The sequence below is a fragment of the Oculina patagonica genome, chromosome 12 (genome assembly GCF_052425735.1).
Source record: "Oculina patagonica isolate OP01 chromosome 12, crgOcupat, whole genome shotgun sequence".
Taxonomy (NCBI): Eukaryota; Metazoa; Cnidaria; class Anthozoa; order Scleractinia; family Oculinidae; genus Oculina; species Oculina patagonica.
Window position 1 is genome coordinate 25,212,080 of NC_135769.1, and position 20,207 is coordinate 25,232,286.

The 20,207-nt window shown below is 37.7% G+C and overlaps 1 protein-coding gene across 1 annotated transcript; it reads left to right on the forward strand.

Moving 5' to 3' along the window:
• Nucleotides 1-18,701: 18,701 nt before the first annotated feature.
• Nucleotides 18,702-20,207, forward strand: LOC144633859 (uncharacterized). Its single transcript, XM_078492757.1, has one exon. The coding sequence runs from the start codon at nt 18,812-18,814 to the stop codon at nt 19,433-19,435; it is 624 nt and encodes a 207-aa protein (XP_078348883.1). The 5' UTR covers nt 18,702-18,811; the 3' UTR covers nt 19,436-20,207.

Genomic DNA, 20,207 nt, shown 5'->3' on the forward strand with positions numbered 1-20,207 from the left:
AAATTTTGCAGGTCATGTATGAGTCGTGTAATCGAGAAGAAAGACTCAAGTGCAGACGACAAATTTATATTAAGAGCCTGTCAAAAAGAGCAAAATTCGGCAAAGGCAAATGTTTGAATTGTGCAACAGACATTAAATAGAACACTGAGAGGCACTTCTATTTGACGTCATATTGGTGACAGTGTTTATATTGAACGCTGTATTGTTTATAAAGTTTATAAACCACAACTTCCCTTGTGGAAATCAGATAAAACGTCTCCGAGAGATCGATCGTTGTTAAAGCGTTGTAACATTTGCAGGCACCTGTTTACACATAGCCAAGGAAAATGAAACCGAGTAACGAAGAATCTTTTATACTCTTATCAAAGAACAACGCAAAAATTTTACTTGTACGAAATGCAATGGACCAAGCCTCACTAAAGAAGGAATCTCGAATGCTCGAGAAAGAGAGAAACTCAGAAGAAAGATTATTCCTCAAGGCAAGAGAACATCTTTTACAACAGCAGTCAGCAAGAAATTATGATTCAAGCGGCCAAAAACCGTTGTCTACTTGCAGCTTACAACCGGAGAGCAAAGTCGTAAAATGGAAAAGTGACACAAGTTTGGCCGGAGAATTGTCTCCTCAACTGAGAAGGAAAGAGCTTGATGGAAACCATGTAAAAGGGCATATGCCGTTGTCTTTCTCGTTTCCTTTGCTTTCCGAAGGAAATACTAAAAACTCAAGTCCCCGATCTAGAAGAAAAGTACTGCCATCTTTAAGCTGTAGTCATACTGCGAGTTCTCTTCCAGACATCCATGGGACAACAGGAGCAAAGAAATACACTGACACGAAGCGAACATCACAACTTTCTAACAAGGCAGAGAATTCTGACGACTGGAAGGAATTACAGAAGTGTAGATACTTGCGCACGCATTCACCGGAGAAAGATTACAGATGATCGCAGTGTAACAAGCAAAATTTGTGACGTTAGAGCGGCTTCGTAGATTTACCCTAGCGTGGTTCTCTGACTACCTTGAACTGATTCAAAGTATTTTAGGGCTTGCCATCGGTCATGACCAGAAATTGATTTAGTTTATAGCATCAAGCGTTGGAAAAACCTTGTAAATGACATCGGACTTGTTTATTTGTTAAACATTCAAAACGTCGTGCGTTTAGTACCTTTACAATAGTTCGTTAGAGCAAATTTTCTGCTGTTAGTTATATCGAATTTTATAATTATCATAGTCTTGTGTATGTTGTTGTAATTACAGTTTTTCACTTATATTTGCTATTTATACAGAGGGCCTCGCGCTGTGATTAACATTATATTCTGTTACGTGTAGGTGTCCCACCCACTGCAAATAAACTCATTTCATTACAACACAGAATAATTACACCTTTCTCCGGCAATTCTTAGAGCAGTTTTTAATTGAGTGTCGTAAAACCAAAAACAAAGTAATCACTCTAGCCAATCACAAAGAACACAGACAATCCAGTAAACCAAACAAAACTCGAAGCAAATACATGAAGCCGGAAAGAAGCGCGGGAAAACGTGCGCAAGCGAGTCACGATTGGTTTTGGTTTTACTTCCGATTGACCGAGAAAGTGGCGCGAGAGTTTTAAACCAATCACTGTGCGTAGTAATGCAAAACCAATGCAAACGCGAATTACGTTCGACACTCAAGTGAAAATCGCTCTATCTTGGCAAACATGACATTACATCTATGATACCCTGCATTACTAAACATTAGATGAGCTGAGGTGGCGAATAACAACTGATACTGAGGTTTATATATAAGTGGAGAGTGGGTTTGGGGGTACGGGGAGGCTTATTGCTGAGGTTTATATTAACGGTGTGTTGCAGAAAAATTCGTCTCTTTTTCTTGTTTAAATGAAACGCAACTTGTTTTTATGAAAGCACAAGGATCAGATGAGTCTGCTCACCGTTGACTGCATTGAAAAACTAAAAACATTTCAGTTATTTGTGCAAACCTACCATTCCAATTTGCACCAGTCATAATTTTTAAAACGTTCAATCTTGAAAGCAATGTAGTGCGCTATGAACCTTTGCACGACGAATGAGGACTTGGGGTACATGCTAATATAATGAGTTTCACTGGAGGTTGAGATTTTTCAATTTCGTTCACGTCAAATGAAATTAAAGCACTCCAGGTATGACATTTATCAAAAGGAAAAATGTCTTTCCGTTTGATAAGGACTGCAAGTTCTGGTTAACTCAATTTAATTTTACACTAAACCCGCAAAGTGCAAAACGACCCGTAGCTACGTGTACGTGTTAGTTTAATTAGTTTCATTTTTTCCCAAGAAAAGAAACTTGACTGAGGATCGGCTCTCGTTTATGTGACAATCTTTGTGACATTTTGACCCTTGTCGGGGGAAGAAATGCACTTTAAAAAAATATGTTATTATTTTAAGATCAATTTTTTTTACTTTCTATTATGCTTCTGATTTCTAAATATTATTTTTTACGATTTTCCTCCGACAGGCGCTGTCCTTTTAGCGTTTTCGTGTGCTTGATATGTCAACAAAATTAAGCACAAGTGTTTTCTTCTTTTAAACTTATTATGGACTTTCATATTCGTCTAAAACGTTAAGTTGCAAATGCTAAAACGAGAGCTTTCCAACTCCGCAAGGGAGTGAAAACGTCTTTGCTAAGCTTGCTGTTGCAGTTATTCGAACGTGTCAAAAGAACAGTGCCAAAAAGGAAAAAAATGTCCCCGATAATATTGCCGTCCTCTCGGCTCACGTATGGCCAATGTTAAAAATGGCCTTCATGCAGATGCTACGTTTGTGCACTCGGCGATGCTGGCGTTTTGACATTATAACTGTTCGGTTGAGCTTGTTCCTCAAGTCATGATACAAAAGCAATTTTCACAGACTTTATACATTGCAAGTATTTATATCTAAATTAAAATTATTTAGCCTAGACTTTTCAGTGAAAAGTAGTAACATTTTAAAAACGCTTGCCATTATCCCGCATCTTTTGATCTAATTCTGGTGCGTTTAGCTTACCGCCGTTTTGAAGCTGTACACCAAAATGGGCCGGGGCCCGTCAAATTCTCCCCCATGCAATATTCAAATTAATATTCTGTAATCACGCGGTTATGAAGGTTACTCTGGCTTTAACGTTTAGCCAAGTCGTTTTTACGCATTATACAACTTTCAATAATTGATTTTTGCTAGAACTGTAGTTCAAAATGGAAAAGCACTATTCTTGGAACGTGCTGGAATTTTTTTTGACCTCATCAAGAATGTCACGGGCCTTAAAGTTTACAAAATATGTGACGACACGGTTTGATACCTATAAACTGGTGCAATTATCAAGTCATGGAATAATTTCCTGAAGGGGAAACCAAAGAGGAGGCTTAAAGATAACGTAAATTTTTTACTTTTCCGTATTTGTAACGGAACAGATTTCTGTTCACGCGCGTTTATTTGCGGAGCTCGAGATGGCCGCTGGCCATGAGTTACCTGAACTGGTTTTATCCAGGAATAACGCGAGAAGCGTCGGGCCGGGGAGAGAGAACTGTTGAAAAGAACGTCGTTTCTGATAGATAAAGCCAAATCAGAAGAAGAGAAAGCTTTTGGAAGAGAAAGGGAACAGCTTTTACAAAGTCAATTTAGAATGCCAGAGATTCAAAAATCACCGCGTGTTGTTGAAGGCACAAGTGTAATAACTGGTCACAAATGTAATAAAGTCACAAGTGTAATAAGGCTTTGTCACAAATGTAATAAATGTTCCACACAAAGGCACAAATGTGAACGACACCTGTCATTCAAATGTTGACAGTCACTATCGCTTTACATCTAAACATTTATATTGGAGAGCAAGTCTAAATGGACTTATTTATTATCAGTTTCAGTTAAAACACGTCAAATCATGCACTGCTCTCAACTGAAAGCATGTTCAAATGGAATTTTAATTAGCTTTCGTATAGAGCAAAGACTTGATCACCATCCAACAAAAGTAGTAAAGTAGTATAAAGGCAATAAAGTCCCATATGATGGCACCAAGCCTGAATAAAACCACATCTCTTGGAGTATGGTCGGTTTGCCATAGATGGAATTTATTAAAGAAATGGCTAGTCAGCGTAGACTGGGTTTCATTTAACCATGGCTAGAGTTTAGTTCGAGTTTATTGTAAATACATCAACAGGCGAAATATGCTGGCCTAGATTTGCTATCACGATAACACTTTTCAAAGTTAGTATAGTCGCATTGTAACTTGTGCGTTGAGATTGCGTTTCAAGCTAAAATGACTCTCACTGGGTAAACAGACTTCTTAAACATTCTTGAGATCGTTGATTGGTGATGAAGTATTTTTATTGAAAAATTTTGTTCTTATCAAACCATAGGCAGACCACCCTATGTGTTCGTAGTTTGTAACAATTGTTGACATAAGACGGACAAAAGAGATATTTTAAAATCTATGAGGGTTACGAATAAAGCTCTGAAAATTACTTATCTAAACGCATCTCGGTGTGAATACCTCAATAAAGTTCAATAAAATGTTTATCGACTCATGTTGTGTTTTTCGGCGGCCTTCCTGGGACGTTTGAAGCATCTCTTTAATATAAAACGATCTTATAAGTGACTTATTTGTTCATTTAGACAAGATCTCCAATATATATGTTGTGTACATAAGTTTTAATGATAGTTCTTGTTCACATTTGTGCCTGTGTGTGAAACAATTATTACATTTGTGACAAAGCCTTATTACACTTGTGACTTTATTACATTTGTGACCAAACCTTATTACACTTGTGACTTTATTACATTTGTGACAAAGCCTTATTACACTTGTGCCTTCAACGTGACGGCGAAAAAGATTTTGCGGCGAAATGAAGCAGAGACCGATAAATGGGGAGCACAGAGTGATTCGCCATTCTTAACGAAAAAACGAAGAAAACAACGAATTTTATCAGGCAGAAGGTTGCAGTGCTCATCTGATGTTTCGTTTAATTATAGCGGTACAGCCCAACATGATTTGCCGACAAGGCGAGAACAATCTAGGAGGCGACATTCGACATCTCCGGGCTGCATTCTTCCTCCGATTTCACTTCCACGCACTAAATGTTCAGCTCAAGAAAGCATGACACGAAAATGTAAGAAAGATATTTCTACAGAAAGAAAACAAGAAAACAGTAGTAAAACATTAAATAAACTTTTATTTCTAAGAAAATTACATTGAATGCCTTGTTAGTATTTCGGGCCGCGCCGGATGGTGTAGAAAATAAGGAGGCAAGCAGAAAGTCCACAGCTTTAATAATGCCTTTTTTTGATCCTAAGTTACTAAACTTTTGACATCAACTTCACCGGCGACTTTATTGATTGCATGGAGTTGTTAACATTAGCTAGTAATTCGAGTAAAACGCTCTTTAATAAGTTTTAACAGTTTTTGAATTGTCAAGTAAAACAACTGATGGATTGAATAAATTAAATCAGTGAGGTAAGCTGTTATGCAGTGGGAGTCGTTTGTAGTCTTCACATTCATAAATGGCTTCTTAATTTGTACGATGCGTAGCGCTTTTGAGTCCTTCGTGTTCTTTTTTTCAAGAACCCCTTTTGAGTCATTTTTATAAGACCTCCTTTGAGTCTTTATAAAAGTGCCTTTAATACTCTGAAGTAACATTATCGCTATTTTCGAGCTGGCCGTGAGTATCGCGGTAGGTAAACTGAAAATGGCTGAAATTCCAGTGAAGGATTATGCCTCAGGTTTCACAGGAAAGAAGCACAGTAACAAAATTTAAAGCACTTGTTTCACAGGCTTCAATTCCACTGACGTCTGACTTAACGTGCGTACGAATATGGATTTTATATGGTGTTATACGCGCATAAATAAAATGGAAAAAAAAAAGATAATAAAAAAAAAGATATATACAAATGAACGGCTTGGCCTGGACGTGATCAACTTTTTTTCCGTGAACGCAAACCTCTGTATTTTATCATTTTATCTTCTTGGTTTCCGCACGGAAAGACCGGTTTCCACTGACACTTAATTAAACGAACGTGCGTTAGCAGGCGTAAATTTACGTCCGTTAAATAAAACCAAGAAAATGCTAATTAATGGCTTACGTCCGCGGAAAAAATTGGACTTCCCACTTTCTGCGAAAAATATCGGACCACTTACAATTTTTTTTCGCAGAAACATGTTGTCCGAAACATTTTATCTCTGTGTTTTTTGCTTGTTGATTTTTTGCACGTTTTTTTAAACGTGTAAACACGTGTCGTCCTTTCTAAGACGAAAAGTTGTAATACAACAACTATTCGACTGAATAAACACACAACAGTGAACTAGAAAAAAAGGTGATTAACACTTTTGTAGCGTAATTTTGCTTCTTGTCAATGTCTCAGCAATACCAAAATGAAATTTCGTCTTGTTGTGGTTGGATTGATATAAAAGTTAACGTATACATGTCTATCCTGTTTGAGACTCCTGAAACAAATTAGATGCCCTGTTGAAGACAGAAAACCCTGAAAACCTTGCCTCCCGCGGGAAAGACGGTTAGTGAATTAGCAAGGGTTTTGACATAATTTTCATTCCAAGTAGTTTATATCGCCAAAAAAGAATATCAAGAAATGTCTTATACACTGCTTTTATCAAATAATTTGATACTCAGTTTAGCTTCATTTTGTGGAAACGCTAGTGTACCCGGAGACTGCAGCTTGCGGAATACATGCTTTAATACCGGAAAAAGCTTATGATTCATATATTTGCACGAAGGTTTAAATGAGTCGTAAATTTGAAAACGCTGTATCAGCAATGCTTAGTAGTCAATAAACATGAAACTTTGCATGAAGGCTAAAATCGAAAATCGGTACGTGCTTATAGAATAGCGTCATATACTTAGAATAAGAGGTTTCGGTTTTTCCGCTTTGTCGACGTCGAATGAAAGTACTCTAAATATAATTATGTTGACATATCATCGTGTTGTGGAGGGCATCTTTAATTCTTTTCTATTTTTTACAACCCAACAACCCTGCAAGTTATGGTTAACTTTAATGAATAAACGAAAAACTAATTTTCTTCAAATGCAAAGGCAAGCAGAATTTACGAAAGCAGGAAAAGCGACGTACGACAAGAAAAACTACGGACCATTACGGAATCTTGCAGAATATTAATTAACATCGACAGAATACTGAAATAACATATATCAGAACTACCGATTAAATATGAGATTAAACTTGTTGGCAGCTCTCAAAGAAATTTGACATTTAAATTAATAACATCTATATAGAGGGCTCAAATCCATACGTATTTTTGCGTGACGAAAATTCAAAAGCTTTAGTTCAATAGACCTTATCCCTCGGCTTATGTGTACAAGATTGGGTCAGTTGTTCAAAATTCAACGCAAGCCTCATACACACGTGCACGTAAATCTTCTCAGACCTCTAGTACCTTTTCATTAGGTTTCTGGTCCCTTTTTATCTTACAACAGTCAGTGGAAATTCAGTCGCTTACGATAAACTTTTACAAACTTTTTGCGCTTCAAAAGCGGAGCTTGCGTATCGGGCGAAATTGGCTAGTCTAACGTAAACATGCTTAAGGTATTTTAGTTTCTAAGTTTTACCAAAACATCACCAGGACACTTGTTATGATGACTTTGGTGGCATTTTTATCCTCGTTAAAACAATTCGACCTTCGAAAAGAAAGCTTTCCCGTGTGTTACTTAGTCACTAACTGATTCTCTACTTTTTTTTACATTTGTGACTTCATAATATACTTTAAGCAATTTTTGACCAAGCAGATAAAACGCTATTAAATTTTGAGATGTTACGATTTGGTGGCGTCAAGACTGTTTAAACCTTAAGTACTTTAATCTATCGAGGCTTTTTAACATTTCTAACATTTTCGTACCAGCAATACATTTAGCAATAGAATAGAGGGTTTAAGCATACTGAGAAGACCTGAGACGCCGTCCACCCACGAACGACCTTGCTTAAGTCCTCCAATGTAAGAAACTGTTAGAAAGTTCCATGCAAACCCCAATGTTTATGCACAGTCAGATTAGCAGCGGATTTTGAAATTATCTCCAGAAGAGAATGTTTATAATTTCATGGAACAAAAATCAGCATTTTTTTTTACTCCATGCATAGTAAGCATGGAGTAAGCATGCATAGTAAGCATGCATAGTAAGCATTTTACTATATGCATAGTAAGCATTCAAGTCAGATATTTCTTAAAGGACTGCAGGTGATAATATTTTAGGTAATTATGGCGCGTTTTCGATTGCAACTGACTACGTTAAGGAAGGAACTGTGTCACGGATTTTAGCCAAATTTTAATAGGCAAAGGAAAGGCCGGCCATCAACTTCGGTAAAATATAAAAATAACCGCTTAAAACAGTGAAGGAACATTGTAACACGGTAAATACAAACCAAGGTACGGATGGCCAAAAGTGAAGAAGATTGAAACGGATTGCGATGTGGGGCCGTTTTCGAAATACTGTTAGGCCTATATTAACTATGGTTAGGCTGATCAGTTTCCAAAGTTAATCTTGTTTGCTTGTATTATAAACTTTAAATTATAACGCCCGGAGACATATTTGGTTGTAATGACGCTATGGTTTTGCCATTTTAGAAGAAATTTCTTTGCAAACATTGAGTTTAATAGCGAGTATTTGGCAAAACTAATAAAATAAACTTAACTCAGCTGTGACACAGACCCTTTAATTGTATACCAACATAACGGATGCGTCCCGATCAGTCAAAATGTATTCGTACCACAAATTAAGTCAATACGAAGACAACCCTGACCTCAAAGTATGACGTAGTTGTTTTTATTCGACCTATTCTATAATATCCACGGAATATTTGTTTTTGTCTTAATCTGTCATGCTCCTAGAGAAAAATTCAGTATGGATTAGAAAACATTTGTGAAACGCGCTTTAACATGCATGATAACCCCAAGAAAGGTCATATCAGACTATTAAGTTGAGTACTGACGTCATCCGGCGGAAATAAATCGACCGCCCTATATAGCTATAAATTGGTGCGGTTGTCAAAAAAATCGAAACAAACACTCGAAGATGCTTTGAGAAAAACGCAAATATTCTTCTGAAACGAGTTTGTAAAACGGAACAACTCTCTGCCTAATACGTTTTCGGAGGTAGAGATGGCCTCATATCCTGAGTTATCTCTGGTTTTATCCAGGAATACCGCTAGATATCTACTCACAAGAAACGCCGGGGAGAAAAAACTCTTGAAACGAACATCTTTTCTGATAGAGGAAGCCAGGTGTGAGGAAAAGAAAACTCTTGAAATAGAAAGAAAAAAGCTTTTACGACGTCATTCGTCACTGTCAGCGATTCAAACACCGCCGCCTCATACAGAAAGGGAACAGCTTTTACAAACTTTTACACCTTCACCTACGGTGAAATTCAACGCAGCCAAAAAGATTTTGTGGCGAAGTGAAGCGGACAAATGGGAAGTACAGAGTGATACACCACTTTTTAAGAGACAGCGAAGGAAACAAGGAACTTTAGCCTCGAACAACAAGCCATTGTGTTCATCTTATGCTTCGTTTAACCATAGCGGCACACTCCGGCATGCTGCAGTCATGCGGGAACAGGCTAGGACAAAACGTTCGACATCTTTGGGTTGTATTCTACCCCCCATTTCACTTCCTCGTACGACATATTCCCAAGAAAACGGAGCAAGAAAGTGGAAAAGCGACAGGAAAGAAGAAACGAGTAGAAAGACATTTAAAAAATTAAACTTTTAACTCGGACCGTTGAATGTCAGATCGCGTAGCGATTTAAAGAAGCAGTTCACAGACATGATGTACTTGACTAACGTTTGTGTATTTAATACGTGAATAATGACTTTTGCAGTTGACCCCAAGATATGCATGTGGTAAATGTAAATGACGTCAAGCTCACTGATTCTGTTGTTGAGAACGTGAATTTGCGCACACTTTTTGTGGTTTAGGATAGATCGAGCTCAAACCTTATTTTCCCTATGACAAAAAGTACACTCGAATAACTTTGCAAAGCTATTTGCAACGATTTGAAATATTAATTTTTGTACGACTTTTAACGGTACTAAATCCGGTTATTGTAAATTCAAATGACGTCAAGCTCATTAACTCCAGTCACTCTGTTGAGTGTGTGGCTTTGTAAACATTTTAAATGACAAGTGGTTTGGGCCTGATCGAATTCAAAATTTTTTTTCGCAGAAATTACAGGCGAACATAAACCGACTTTGTAAAATTTTGTAATAATTATAATTTCGTCTATTATTAATACGACGTACGTTTTGTACTGAATCAAGCATTAGTTTTTTGACGATTCTCGCATAAGATGAAAATATTATATGAAACAGGAAACAATTGTACAGTGGAAAATCGTTTGCGTTCTCTTCATATTTTTAATTCTGTAGATTCTTCCTACATCCCGGATGTTAATAAAATGAGTAACGGGAACGGGGAACGGGGTATGAGGAGCGGAAAATGAGGAATACTGAAATGGAAAAACTGAAAATAAAAAAATAAAGAATTGAAGATTTAAAAATTAAAAGCAATTAAAAATTCCCAACTGTTAATCAAAAATGAAACTTTCGTTTTCTTGGGATGAGAATTACGCATTATTTTAGAGAATTAACAGGAAAAATGAACAGTTACACCTTTCGGCTGAAGAGGCACCATTTTCTATGAAAGGTATACATGAAAACATAACTTTACTATGGTGTAAAGCTCAAGTAAAGTTGGAGTAAATTTGGAATTTAATCAGCTTCACGCTAACTTTACTTTTTAAAGCTGACCTTTATGCCAGCATTACACTCAAGTTTAAAGGCAGGGTAATGGGACTTCTTTACACCAACTTTAAATCATATTTACACATGGTAGCGTAAAGATTGGTTTAACCACCTTTAACAACATTTAATTGTGGTGTAAAGTTGGATAACCAACTTTTAACCAGATTTAACCACCTTTAATTTCACGTAAATCCCAATTTTCATGCTGTGACAACTGAAAGGGTTACTTTATGTTTCAAAAATGGTCGATAAAATTGTAAGGGTTTGCATCTCACTGTATTCTTTTAATACCTTTATTTTTGCGTTCTAGAGACATGTCATGCATGAGCGAAGGTCCACAGTCAGTAAAATCTAAGTGATAGTACCCCTTTGAATTAAACTCAACTGTTGCCTTTCTTTTATTCACTTGAAGCTAAGTTAAACTTTTCTTTTTTTTATTTTTGTTTTGTTATAGTGAAGGGTAATAGCACTTCGCGTCGATCAATTTAGTCTCTGCCGTGTACCGTATTTATTCGGCGCTTATTAAATTTTTGGAGTTTGGGAGTGAGCGCTTATTAAATTTTCATCAATTTCATCAAGTAGTTGATAGTAGGAGATATCTACGAGGGAGAAAGAACTATTTAAAGAAAAGTCTTCCTTATAGATAAAGCTGACCCATAGAGAGGGGAGGGGTCCACGGGTGCACCCGCACCCCCTTTTCTCACGAGCTGTCGGGAAGTCCGACTGTTGTGGATGGATGGCTCAGAAGAAAGTGAATTTAAAAATAGGACTGAAATGGCATTGCCTGTGCGCTAATTCGTTAAGTAGCTTGTGTCTCCCGTTCTCTAAAACTGAAAATGACGTCACATAAAGGTTCTAAGCAGCGGCCGATGGTAGCCAATGGCGCTATCTGGTTAAGGCCTTATGTGCACCCATGCACGATGAGTAGTAAGTAAGTAAGTTATAAGTAAGAAAAGTCCTGGTCATGAAAGTAATAATCTTCAAACCCTCCATCTCGCCATTTGCTGGATGCGTTCTCGGAGACGCGAATTCAACTCCTCGGCCGCGTCTTCTACATGTTAGACTGTTTACAGTCCCCTATTTTCCCGTAATGTCGTTGAGATCGATCGTTGAGTCCAACGGGCCGCCATCTTCATCAGAAACCAAGATGGCGGCCCATCGATCATTATCGTCCCCATAGTCCTTTCGTTTCTCTTAGCCGGCTTAGCCTTGGCACGAGAAAACGAAGGGCTAGATTCTAGGACTTCCGGTCTTCATGTATGCAGTCATGATGTTTCAAAAGAATGTATGAGAGAGTCGTTACGTTTTTGCGACTTCCGTTTAGGAATTCTTTATTCCAAACAGCCAATAAAAAAAATTCGAATTAATTCAAAAATCCTATGTCCCCAGAGCCCTCTGTTTTCTCGTGCCTAGCCGGCTAAGAAAAACGAGAGGGCTATGGGGACGAGAATGCCCATCGATCTCAACAATCGATTTCTACTTCACGAAAATACAGATCTGGACACTAAACATTTGTAATTGATTACCCAATACTTGCTAAAACGGAAATGTAAAACGGTATTTTCTAAGAATGTTCATAAGAATATTTTCAGCCTAAAATCGGAAGAAAAATAAGAATATTCAGCCTGAGTCGGAAAAACTGTAAGAGTGTATTGACCAAACGGTGGGCATCATCTTCAGTTACTAATACGATGAATGAATGATTGTGTTACGTTTTACAAGCTGCCAGTGGTACATGCATTAATCACCTGATCGTAAAAAAATTCTCAAATCCGATTGATTAACATTAGGCGCGCATGAACAGTTTACGCCTCATGCCTTCATCCAATGGACGTACAGTATGCGTCGTCATTTCCGCGCACTGTTCAGTTTTGGACCGCTGCACTGAATGACTTCCGGTGCTCATGGATCTTAAGAGGTATATTCGGAGAGTTTGGAGAATCGAAAGAAACTCGCCCAAATTCGAATTTTTTTTATTTCGCCAAAACATTGCTTTAGGTGAACTTATTCGAGGAAAAATAGTTTTAAGTTTCAGCGTTTTATTTTACGGGCGAAATTTAAAAAGTTTTGAAGTGTTTGAAATTTGGATACAATGGCCGTTTTCGCCGCTTTGAAGGTTCAAATTTTCACACTTCTTTGAGAAAACAGCGGAGGCGTTAAAACAATCCTATTAAAACGAAACTAAGCAAAAATATTATTTTACCCTTACACTTTAAAGCCGTGTAATAATTTTCTCAAATTGTTATTTGTAGCTTTTGAACTGGGCGTATTAATTCAGTCGCCATTTGTGTCTCGCCCACGAAGGACAAAATAAGGCCAACTTTGACTACTGTAAATGGCCACTGGTATATATCATTTGGTCAAAATATTTACATGTTTAGAAACCTTTGTTATTGGTCTTTACACCAGGAAAGTTTCAGCTCTGGGAATCCAATATATTTCCGTCAGTAAAATAAACTGTCATGGCATATTAGCGAGTTGTATTTTATGCAAATTACACGGTTGAAATACATTTCACAATGAAATCACTAACAAGAATGAACGACTCACCGCTACTTATCCTTCTTTATGCTGCTGAGCATTTGCTGACGATATCACTTCAACTTCCAGTGTCCTGTTGAGTCTTTTGACAAAATATATCCGGTGATGATGAACTTGCACGAGCGTAAACCAACGACCACTTCATCAATAGATCAATAAACTCGACAGCAGGAAATTTGATATCCGCGAATTGACATCTGAGTGGCGCTGATTTGCCCGGTTTTCATCGCTCTCTTTAAAAGTCTTATGAAAACATGGTAAACTATGCACTCCTAACTGCAAAGTAATCAGTTTTTATCGATACATTGACGACTTCCAGGAGAATTATTTGTTTAGAAATGCGTGAGCGAAGAAATGGGACTGACCTTTGAATTGACCCCCGCGTCGTCACGTTACTTCCTTCCGTCACGCGTTAAATTAAAAATGTAAAAATTGAAAGAGTGACATATCACATATAAGATACCTTGTTAAAAAATCGTAACACTACACTTGTCTAGATTGCGAAAAATAGCAAAGTCTTTTATTAGAACTTTTTCTGTTAAACAATTACAATGTTTTTAAAATACCTCCGAAAGTAAAATGATTATAAACTTGAACTAATGTTGTGACTATCTTCTGTATCTCACTTCGACTCGCTTCTGCTGTCGAAGAAGTATTTATTACCTCCATAGGTCATGTTGTGTCGGAAAATACATAAAATAAATGTTAATTTTTTTTTTAAATAAAAGGCAAAAAGGAAACATGAAATCCGCAGCGCGTATTTGTATACCGTGCTGTTAGATTCATTTTTATGTGGACGTGATTATAGCGTGCACATAAAATCTTCTATGCACGTCTAAATAAAAAGTATATAAGTATGAATTTGTAACAATGAGGAACTGATTATCTCCCTTTTTAAGCTATCGGTCCCACAAGCACTTTAATAAGCGTTTTAATTGGCAGCAACGGAAACCTGTAATCAGTCACGCTTTGCGTCGCTAGCTATATTTTTGTCGTTGCTTTATCCTTTTAATTTCCAGTCTAAAAATCAAATCTATTTTCAGTCTTACGGTTCTTTTTCCTTATTTCACATTTGGCCACATTCTACACAGCATTCGCTTTTATAGAGAGCCTTCTAAAGTAGCCAGGTGACAGACATACGCACAATCGCATACGCCGGAAAAGACGAGTACACGGTTTCTTTTGGAATGAGTGATAATTGGCGCAATTCCTTCCTATAAAATTTTATAGTTTAGCCGGGTGCTGTAAAATACACATAACATCGGAACAAAATGATGGAGAAGGCATTTTCGAGATTCTTGATCCAAAAAAACTTCCTCGGCGGACCTCCTCCGCCAATAACATCTCGAAAATGATCACTTTAGATTGACCAAGGCTACAGCAATTCAAAAAGCTGGCTACGCCCCTCAAAGTGTATTAGGAAAACGGACACTTTCATACACGTCCAATCAGCAAAGCAAAAGAAGATCTTATGCAAGAGTCGGATAACAAGGCTGTACAGTAACCTTGTATTTCTGTTTCGAAATATCAATACCAATAAAAAAATAAAAGATATGCATGATTCTTTAGTTTTTAAGCAGCTCCGCAGGGGCGGATCCAGGATTTTTCTTAGGAGGGGGTGCAAAGTAACTGACTAGACTCGACTGGTGACAAAACAAATTTTAACAACGAATACTCCCCCCATATTCCCCCTAAAATGGCCTATATGGGGAGGCTCCGCCCGGAAAGGGTACCTTTTTTAAAAGGGCAAGGATTTCACAAGTTTAGGTATACGAAAGGGCATGGAAATCTGTCATTTTGGTTTTTAAAAGGGTCTTTAATTAAAATATTTCGAACAGTTGCAATTTATGGCTCTACATGAAAACGACAAGACAACGTCGTGTTCTAAGTGTAGTGCCAGGTCTTTCAGGTGTATGAAAGGGATACCTTTTTCAGTAAAAGGTATACGAAAAGGGTTTAATTTCTGTCAAAGTGGTATATAAAGGGATAAGGAGTTAGCCTTCGGAGCGGAGCCTCCCCGTATAAAGCTTTTTGGGGTATCCCGCCCACCCGGGCATAGCGATCCTGCAACCTTCTGTCGATATTCTGACTCCTGAAAATATCTGTCAACAGGAGTGATGCGAACACAACCTGTCCAAACATAGAGAAGCAATGAACACGCTGTAAGCAGTGTAAGCTGGTTAGATCTTTTAGCATCCAAAACAAGCACGCTTCTCGCGTGGGCGTGCGCGAGGTTCGCGTTTGCCACTTGCTCCATTTCCGCTGTTCTGTCAGCAAGAAAACTGAGAAAATCCGGGCACGATTGATGACAAGATGCTCATAAGAAGACAAAGTGAAGCGTTACCTGCTCTAGCTAACAACAACTTCCATTCACTATCAAGGGAATATTAATCATCTCCACTTAGGCCGTATAACTGACGATGTCCCGTGATGTCTCTATTACAATCTCTCAATGATAAATATTCTTCTTGGCCCGGATAGTGCGGGAGCCGAGGCACCGGGCCACGTACCGATAGTCCCTGCTTGATCCACAGGCGGTCGCGTCATCCAGTAAAGCGGAGAAACCACACGATGAAGATGCCATACGCAAAAGTAGGTCCAAAAACAAACCATTTCCACTCATAGGCGTACGGGCACCTCCGGTCCTGGAGGGGGGGGGGGGGGGCGGAGACCTTTTTGCCCGAAAAAAATGGCATGGGTTGGAAGCCGAAAAAAGAGGCATATAAAATAGAAAATAAAACGTGCAATGAAATAGTTGTGTACAAACTTCACCTGCTTGCTTTGTTCTTTTATTAATTCCGTGGCGTCGTCCGAAGGTGTCAATACACTGAATTCTTTTTCGAAAATTTTCCATTTATTCATTTTAGTTAAGCAAAAAATAAATTAATTTTGGGGAGCCAATTTACATTGTTTTCCCCACATTTAAAAGAAATAGAAAAGCGTGTAAAACATTCAGGGATGAATGGGTTTTAAAACATTTCGTTGAAAGTTTTAAGCTAGCCCTGATCATGAGAACTAAACATCTGAGTCGAAAGCATTAGCTTCATTACATTTAAGCAGCTTTGTTTCAAGGTCTTGCACTAAATCCATCGATCGTGCGCAAACGCTCAAGCTATGGAAACGCTGATTGCAACTGAATCAAACTGAGGGGTCACGCAGAAATTGCGAGAAAAATCGAACATGATTATATCAATTTGCGACGGGAAACGAAAGCAGATGAATGAGAAATTTGGACTTTTGAACCACAAAGTTAGGTATATTTCAATACTTTTCCTGTTGATGTAATTTGTTTTGAACGTAATGTTGACTAAACTATTTCGGCTTATTTTCTATTTTTTCTCTAGGCTTATTGCCCGAATTCAAAGCATTTTGCCCGAAAAATTTTGGCACTGGGGGGCTGCAGCCCCCCTCGCCCCCCCCCCCCCCCCCCCGCCTCGTACGCCTATGTTTCCACTAACCAGCCGTAATTTATTGTAGCCCGTAGCCTTGTTGCGAAAGTTATAATTTGATTAGTAGTAAAACTACGACATGTGCGATGTTGCAACTTCCTGAAACATGTACATATAATAATATAATTATGAAAAACCTCCAAAAGCTTTGTTAACTTTTTTTCTAATCAAGAATAAGTGTACTGTTTATACAATCTTTTGAAAATCTTTTCATTTGTTTCATTTTAAATACCGTGACGGAAGGAAGTAACGTGACGACGCGGGGGTCAATTCAAAGGTCAGTCCAATTTCTTCGCTCACGCATTTCTAAACAAATAATTCTCCTGGAAGTCGTCAATGTATCGATAAAAACTGATTATTTTGCAGTTAGAAGTGCATAGTTTACCATGTTTTCAAAAGACTTTTAAAGAGAGCGGTGAAAACTGGGCAAATCAGCGCCACTCAGATGTCAATTCGCGGATATCAAATTTCCTGCTGTCGAGTTTATTGGTGAAGTGGCCGTTGGTTTACGCTCATGCAAGTTCATCATCACCGGATATATTTTGTCAAAAGACTCAGCAGGACACTGGAAGTTGAAGTAATATCGTCAGCAAATGCTCAGCAGCATAAACAAGGATAAGTAGCGGTGAGTCGTTCATTCTTGTTAGTGATTTCATTGTGAAATGTATTTTAACCGTGTAATTTGCATAAAATACAACTCGCTAATATGCCATGACAGTTTATTTTACTGACGAAAAAATATTGGATTCCCAGCGCTGAAACTTTCCTGGTGTAAAGACCAATAACAAAGGTTTCTAAACATGTAAATATTTTGACCAAATGATATATACCAGTGGCCATTTACAGTAGTCAAGGTTGGCCTTATTTTGTCCTTCGTGGGCGAGACACAAATGGCGACTGAATTAATACGCCCAGTTCAAAAGCTACAAATAACAATTTGAGAAAATTATTACACGGCTTTAAAGTGTAAGGGTAAAATAATATTTTTGCTTAGTTTCGTTTTAATAGGATTGTTTTAGCGCCTCCGCTGTTTTCTCAAAGAAGTGTGAAAATTTGAACCTTCAAAGCGGCGAAAACGGCCATTGTATCCAAATTTCAAACACTTCAAAACTTTTTAAATTTCGCCCGTAAAATAAAACGCTGAAACTTAAAACTATTTTTCCTCGAATAAGTTCAGCTAAAGCAATGTTTTGGCGAAATAAAAAAAAAATCGAATTAGGGCGAGTTTCTTTCAATTCTCCAAACTCTCCGAATATACCTCTTAAACAGGCACTATCATTGGAATGACGTCGAAATGTCAAAAGCCTAAAGACATATTTACATTTTATGGAAGCCTGAACGTAACGGTCACGTTTTGTTAAGAACTATTACAAGAGTTAGGAGTTACGCTTGTAAAAATATTTGATTCGAAATTGAAAGACTCGAGTAGACTTTTTCAAAATCTGCCCTTGTGTCTTGAAAAACAACCGCTATAAACAAATATCAATTAATTTTGCTCTCCCTTCAACAATCCACACGGGTTTTTTTACCAAAAGTGCTGTAAAATCTACGTGATAGTACCCCTTTAAAATAAATTCAACTGTTGTCGTTCTTTCATTCACCTGAAAGTTAAACTTTTCGTTTATATTTTATTTTTGTTTTGATATAGTTACGGTTATTTGGTAATACCATTTCGTGTCGATCAATTCAGTCTTTGCGGTGTAATCATACTATTCCGTCATGGAGGGCCGGTGGTGATTTAGGACTCCCGCGATTTTGTTAATCACTTGCATGATAATAATTTTATCCTATTATCATTATTAAACATTTTATAGATAGTTTTATCCATCATTCAAATGACTGATGATTGAATAGACACTTGAAAATTTGACGGCCGTCAAGCTCGTATTTTTTATAGAGCATTATAAAATATTGGTCGGTATTGTTTAATGGAAAACCAGTCACTTCTACAATGGACGATAATGACAGAATGTGGGGTTTTCGTAAGATTAATCTTCGCAACAAACGATGCAAAATTTTGCGACACTAGCTATATAGAGTGTACCCGCGGCCAACGGCTAGGAAAATGAAAGCGAGTAGCGAAGAACCCCTGGTACTATTATCAAAGAACAACGCGAAAACTTTACTGGTGCGAAATGCTATCGAACAAGCTACGCTAACAAAAGAGGCTCGACTGCTCCAGAAAGAGAGAAACTCAGGAGAAAGGTTATTTCTCAAGAAGAAGAAACATCTTTTAGAGCGGCAATCCAGGATCATGTATGAAGTGGGCCAAAGACCGCTTTCCTCTAGCAGCTTACAATTGGGGAACGCTGTTACAAAATGGAACAGTGAGACAAATTTGGCCGGAATATCGTCCCCTAAACCACGAAAGAAAGAGATTGATGGCAATACCAAAAGGCAAAGATTGCTATCCTCTTCGTTTTCTTTGTCTTCTGAAGAAGATGACAAACACTCTATTCCTCGAGCTAGAAGAAAAACATTCTCATCTTTGACTCGTAGCAATTCGATGATTTCTCTTCCAGATATACACGCCACCTCGCACGGTTTAACGGGAGAAAAGAAGTACATTGACAAAAAACGGCCATGGCAAATATCTAACAGCCAGGAGACTGGCGAGTCTGTTTGTGTGGTTGATGACTGGAAAGAGTTGCGAAAGTGCAGATATTTGCGCACTTGTTCAGCAGAGTAAGGGGCCGTCGACAAATGCCGATATTTTTCCGCTTAACGTCCACTGAGCATTTAGGGGCGTTTTTAGGAAAACTGAAATGAGACGACACTTTTATTTTTTTTTCTCGCAAGGATTGGCACCCTAATTTAAGCGAGAATTTATACTGACTCACTAGAAAAAACGGTTACGTTGTCCATTGTGATTTTGAAGTTTACTATTTAGTGCTAAATTATTATAAAGTTTGATGCTACAAAACAGAAGTCCTTACTGATATTGGTACTTAGCAATGACACGATTTTTATTGTCTCTTGCGTCACGATCGCACGCGAACGTTTTACCATTCAACAAGTAGAAATCGGTATTCCTTGAAAAAAAATAAGAGAAGAAAAAATATAAGGAATAGGAAAGTTGGGGTATTTTTTAAGTCGAGAAGTGGGACAAATTTTTTCACAAACTCGTTAGCGATTCACAAATGTTCCTGTGGTCAGTCAATCAAGCATGACTTTCGACCACAGAATCGAAAAATAGCGGGATTTAAAAATAACAGTCTGCTTAATATTGATCTTCGAATATTAAAGCTAGTGTTGTTTAGTTATACCAATGTTCACTTGTTAATAATTATTAGGTGTCCAAACAGATTTTCCTTTTAGATCCTCACGAAAGTCTTTCATGATAGTCTCGGATAAAACTAAAAGTGGTTTTATTCACGACAGGGATGAATTGAGATTTGTTTTCTTTCAAAAACAAAAACACAAAGAGGTCTTTTAGATACAAACTAGTGTAATGGCGATCA

Excerpts from the sequence above, each read along its gene's own strand:
- LOC144633859 (XM_078492757.1), top strand. The coding sequence starts at position 18,812 with ATGAAAGCGAGTAGCGAAGAACCCCTGGTACTATTATCAAAGAACAAC.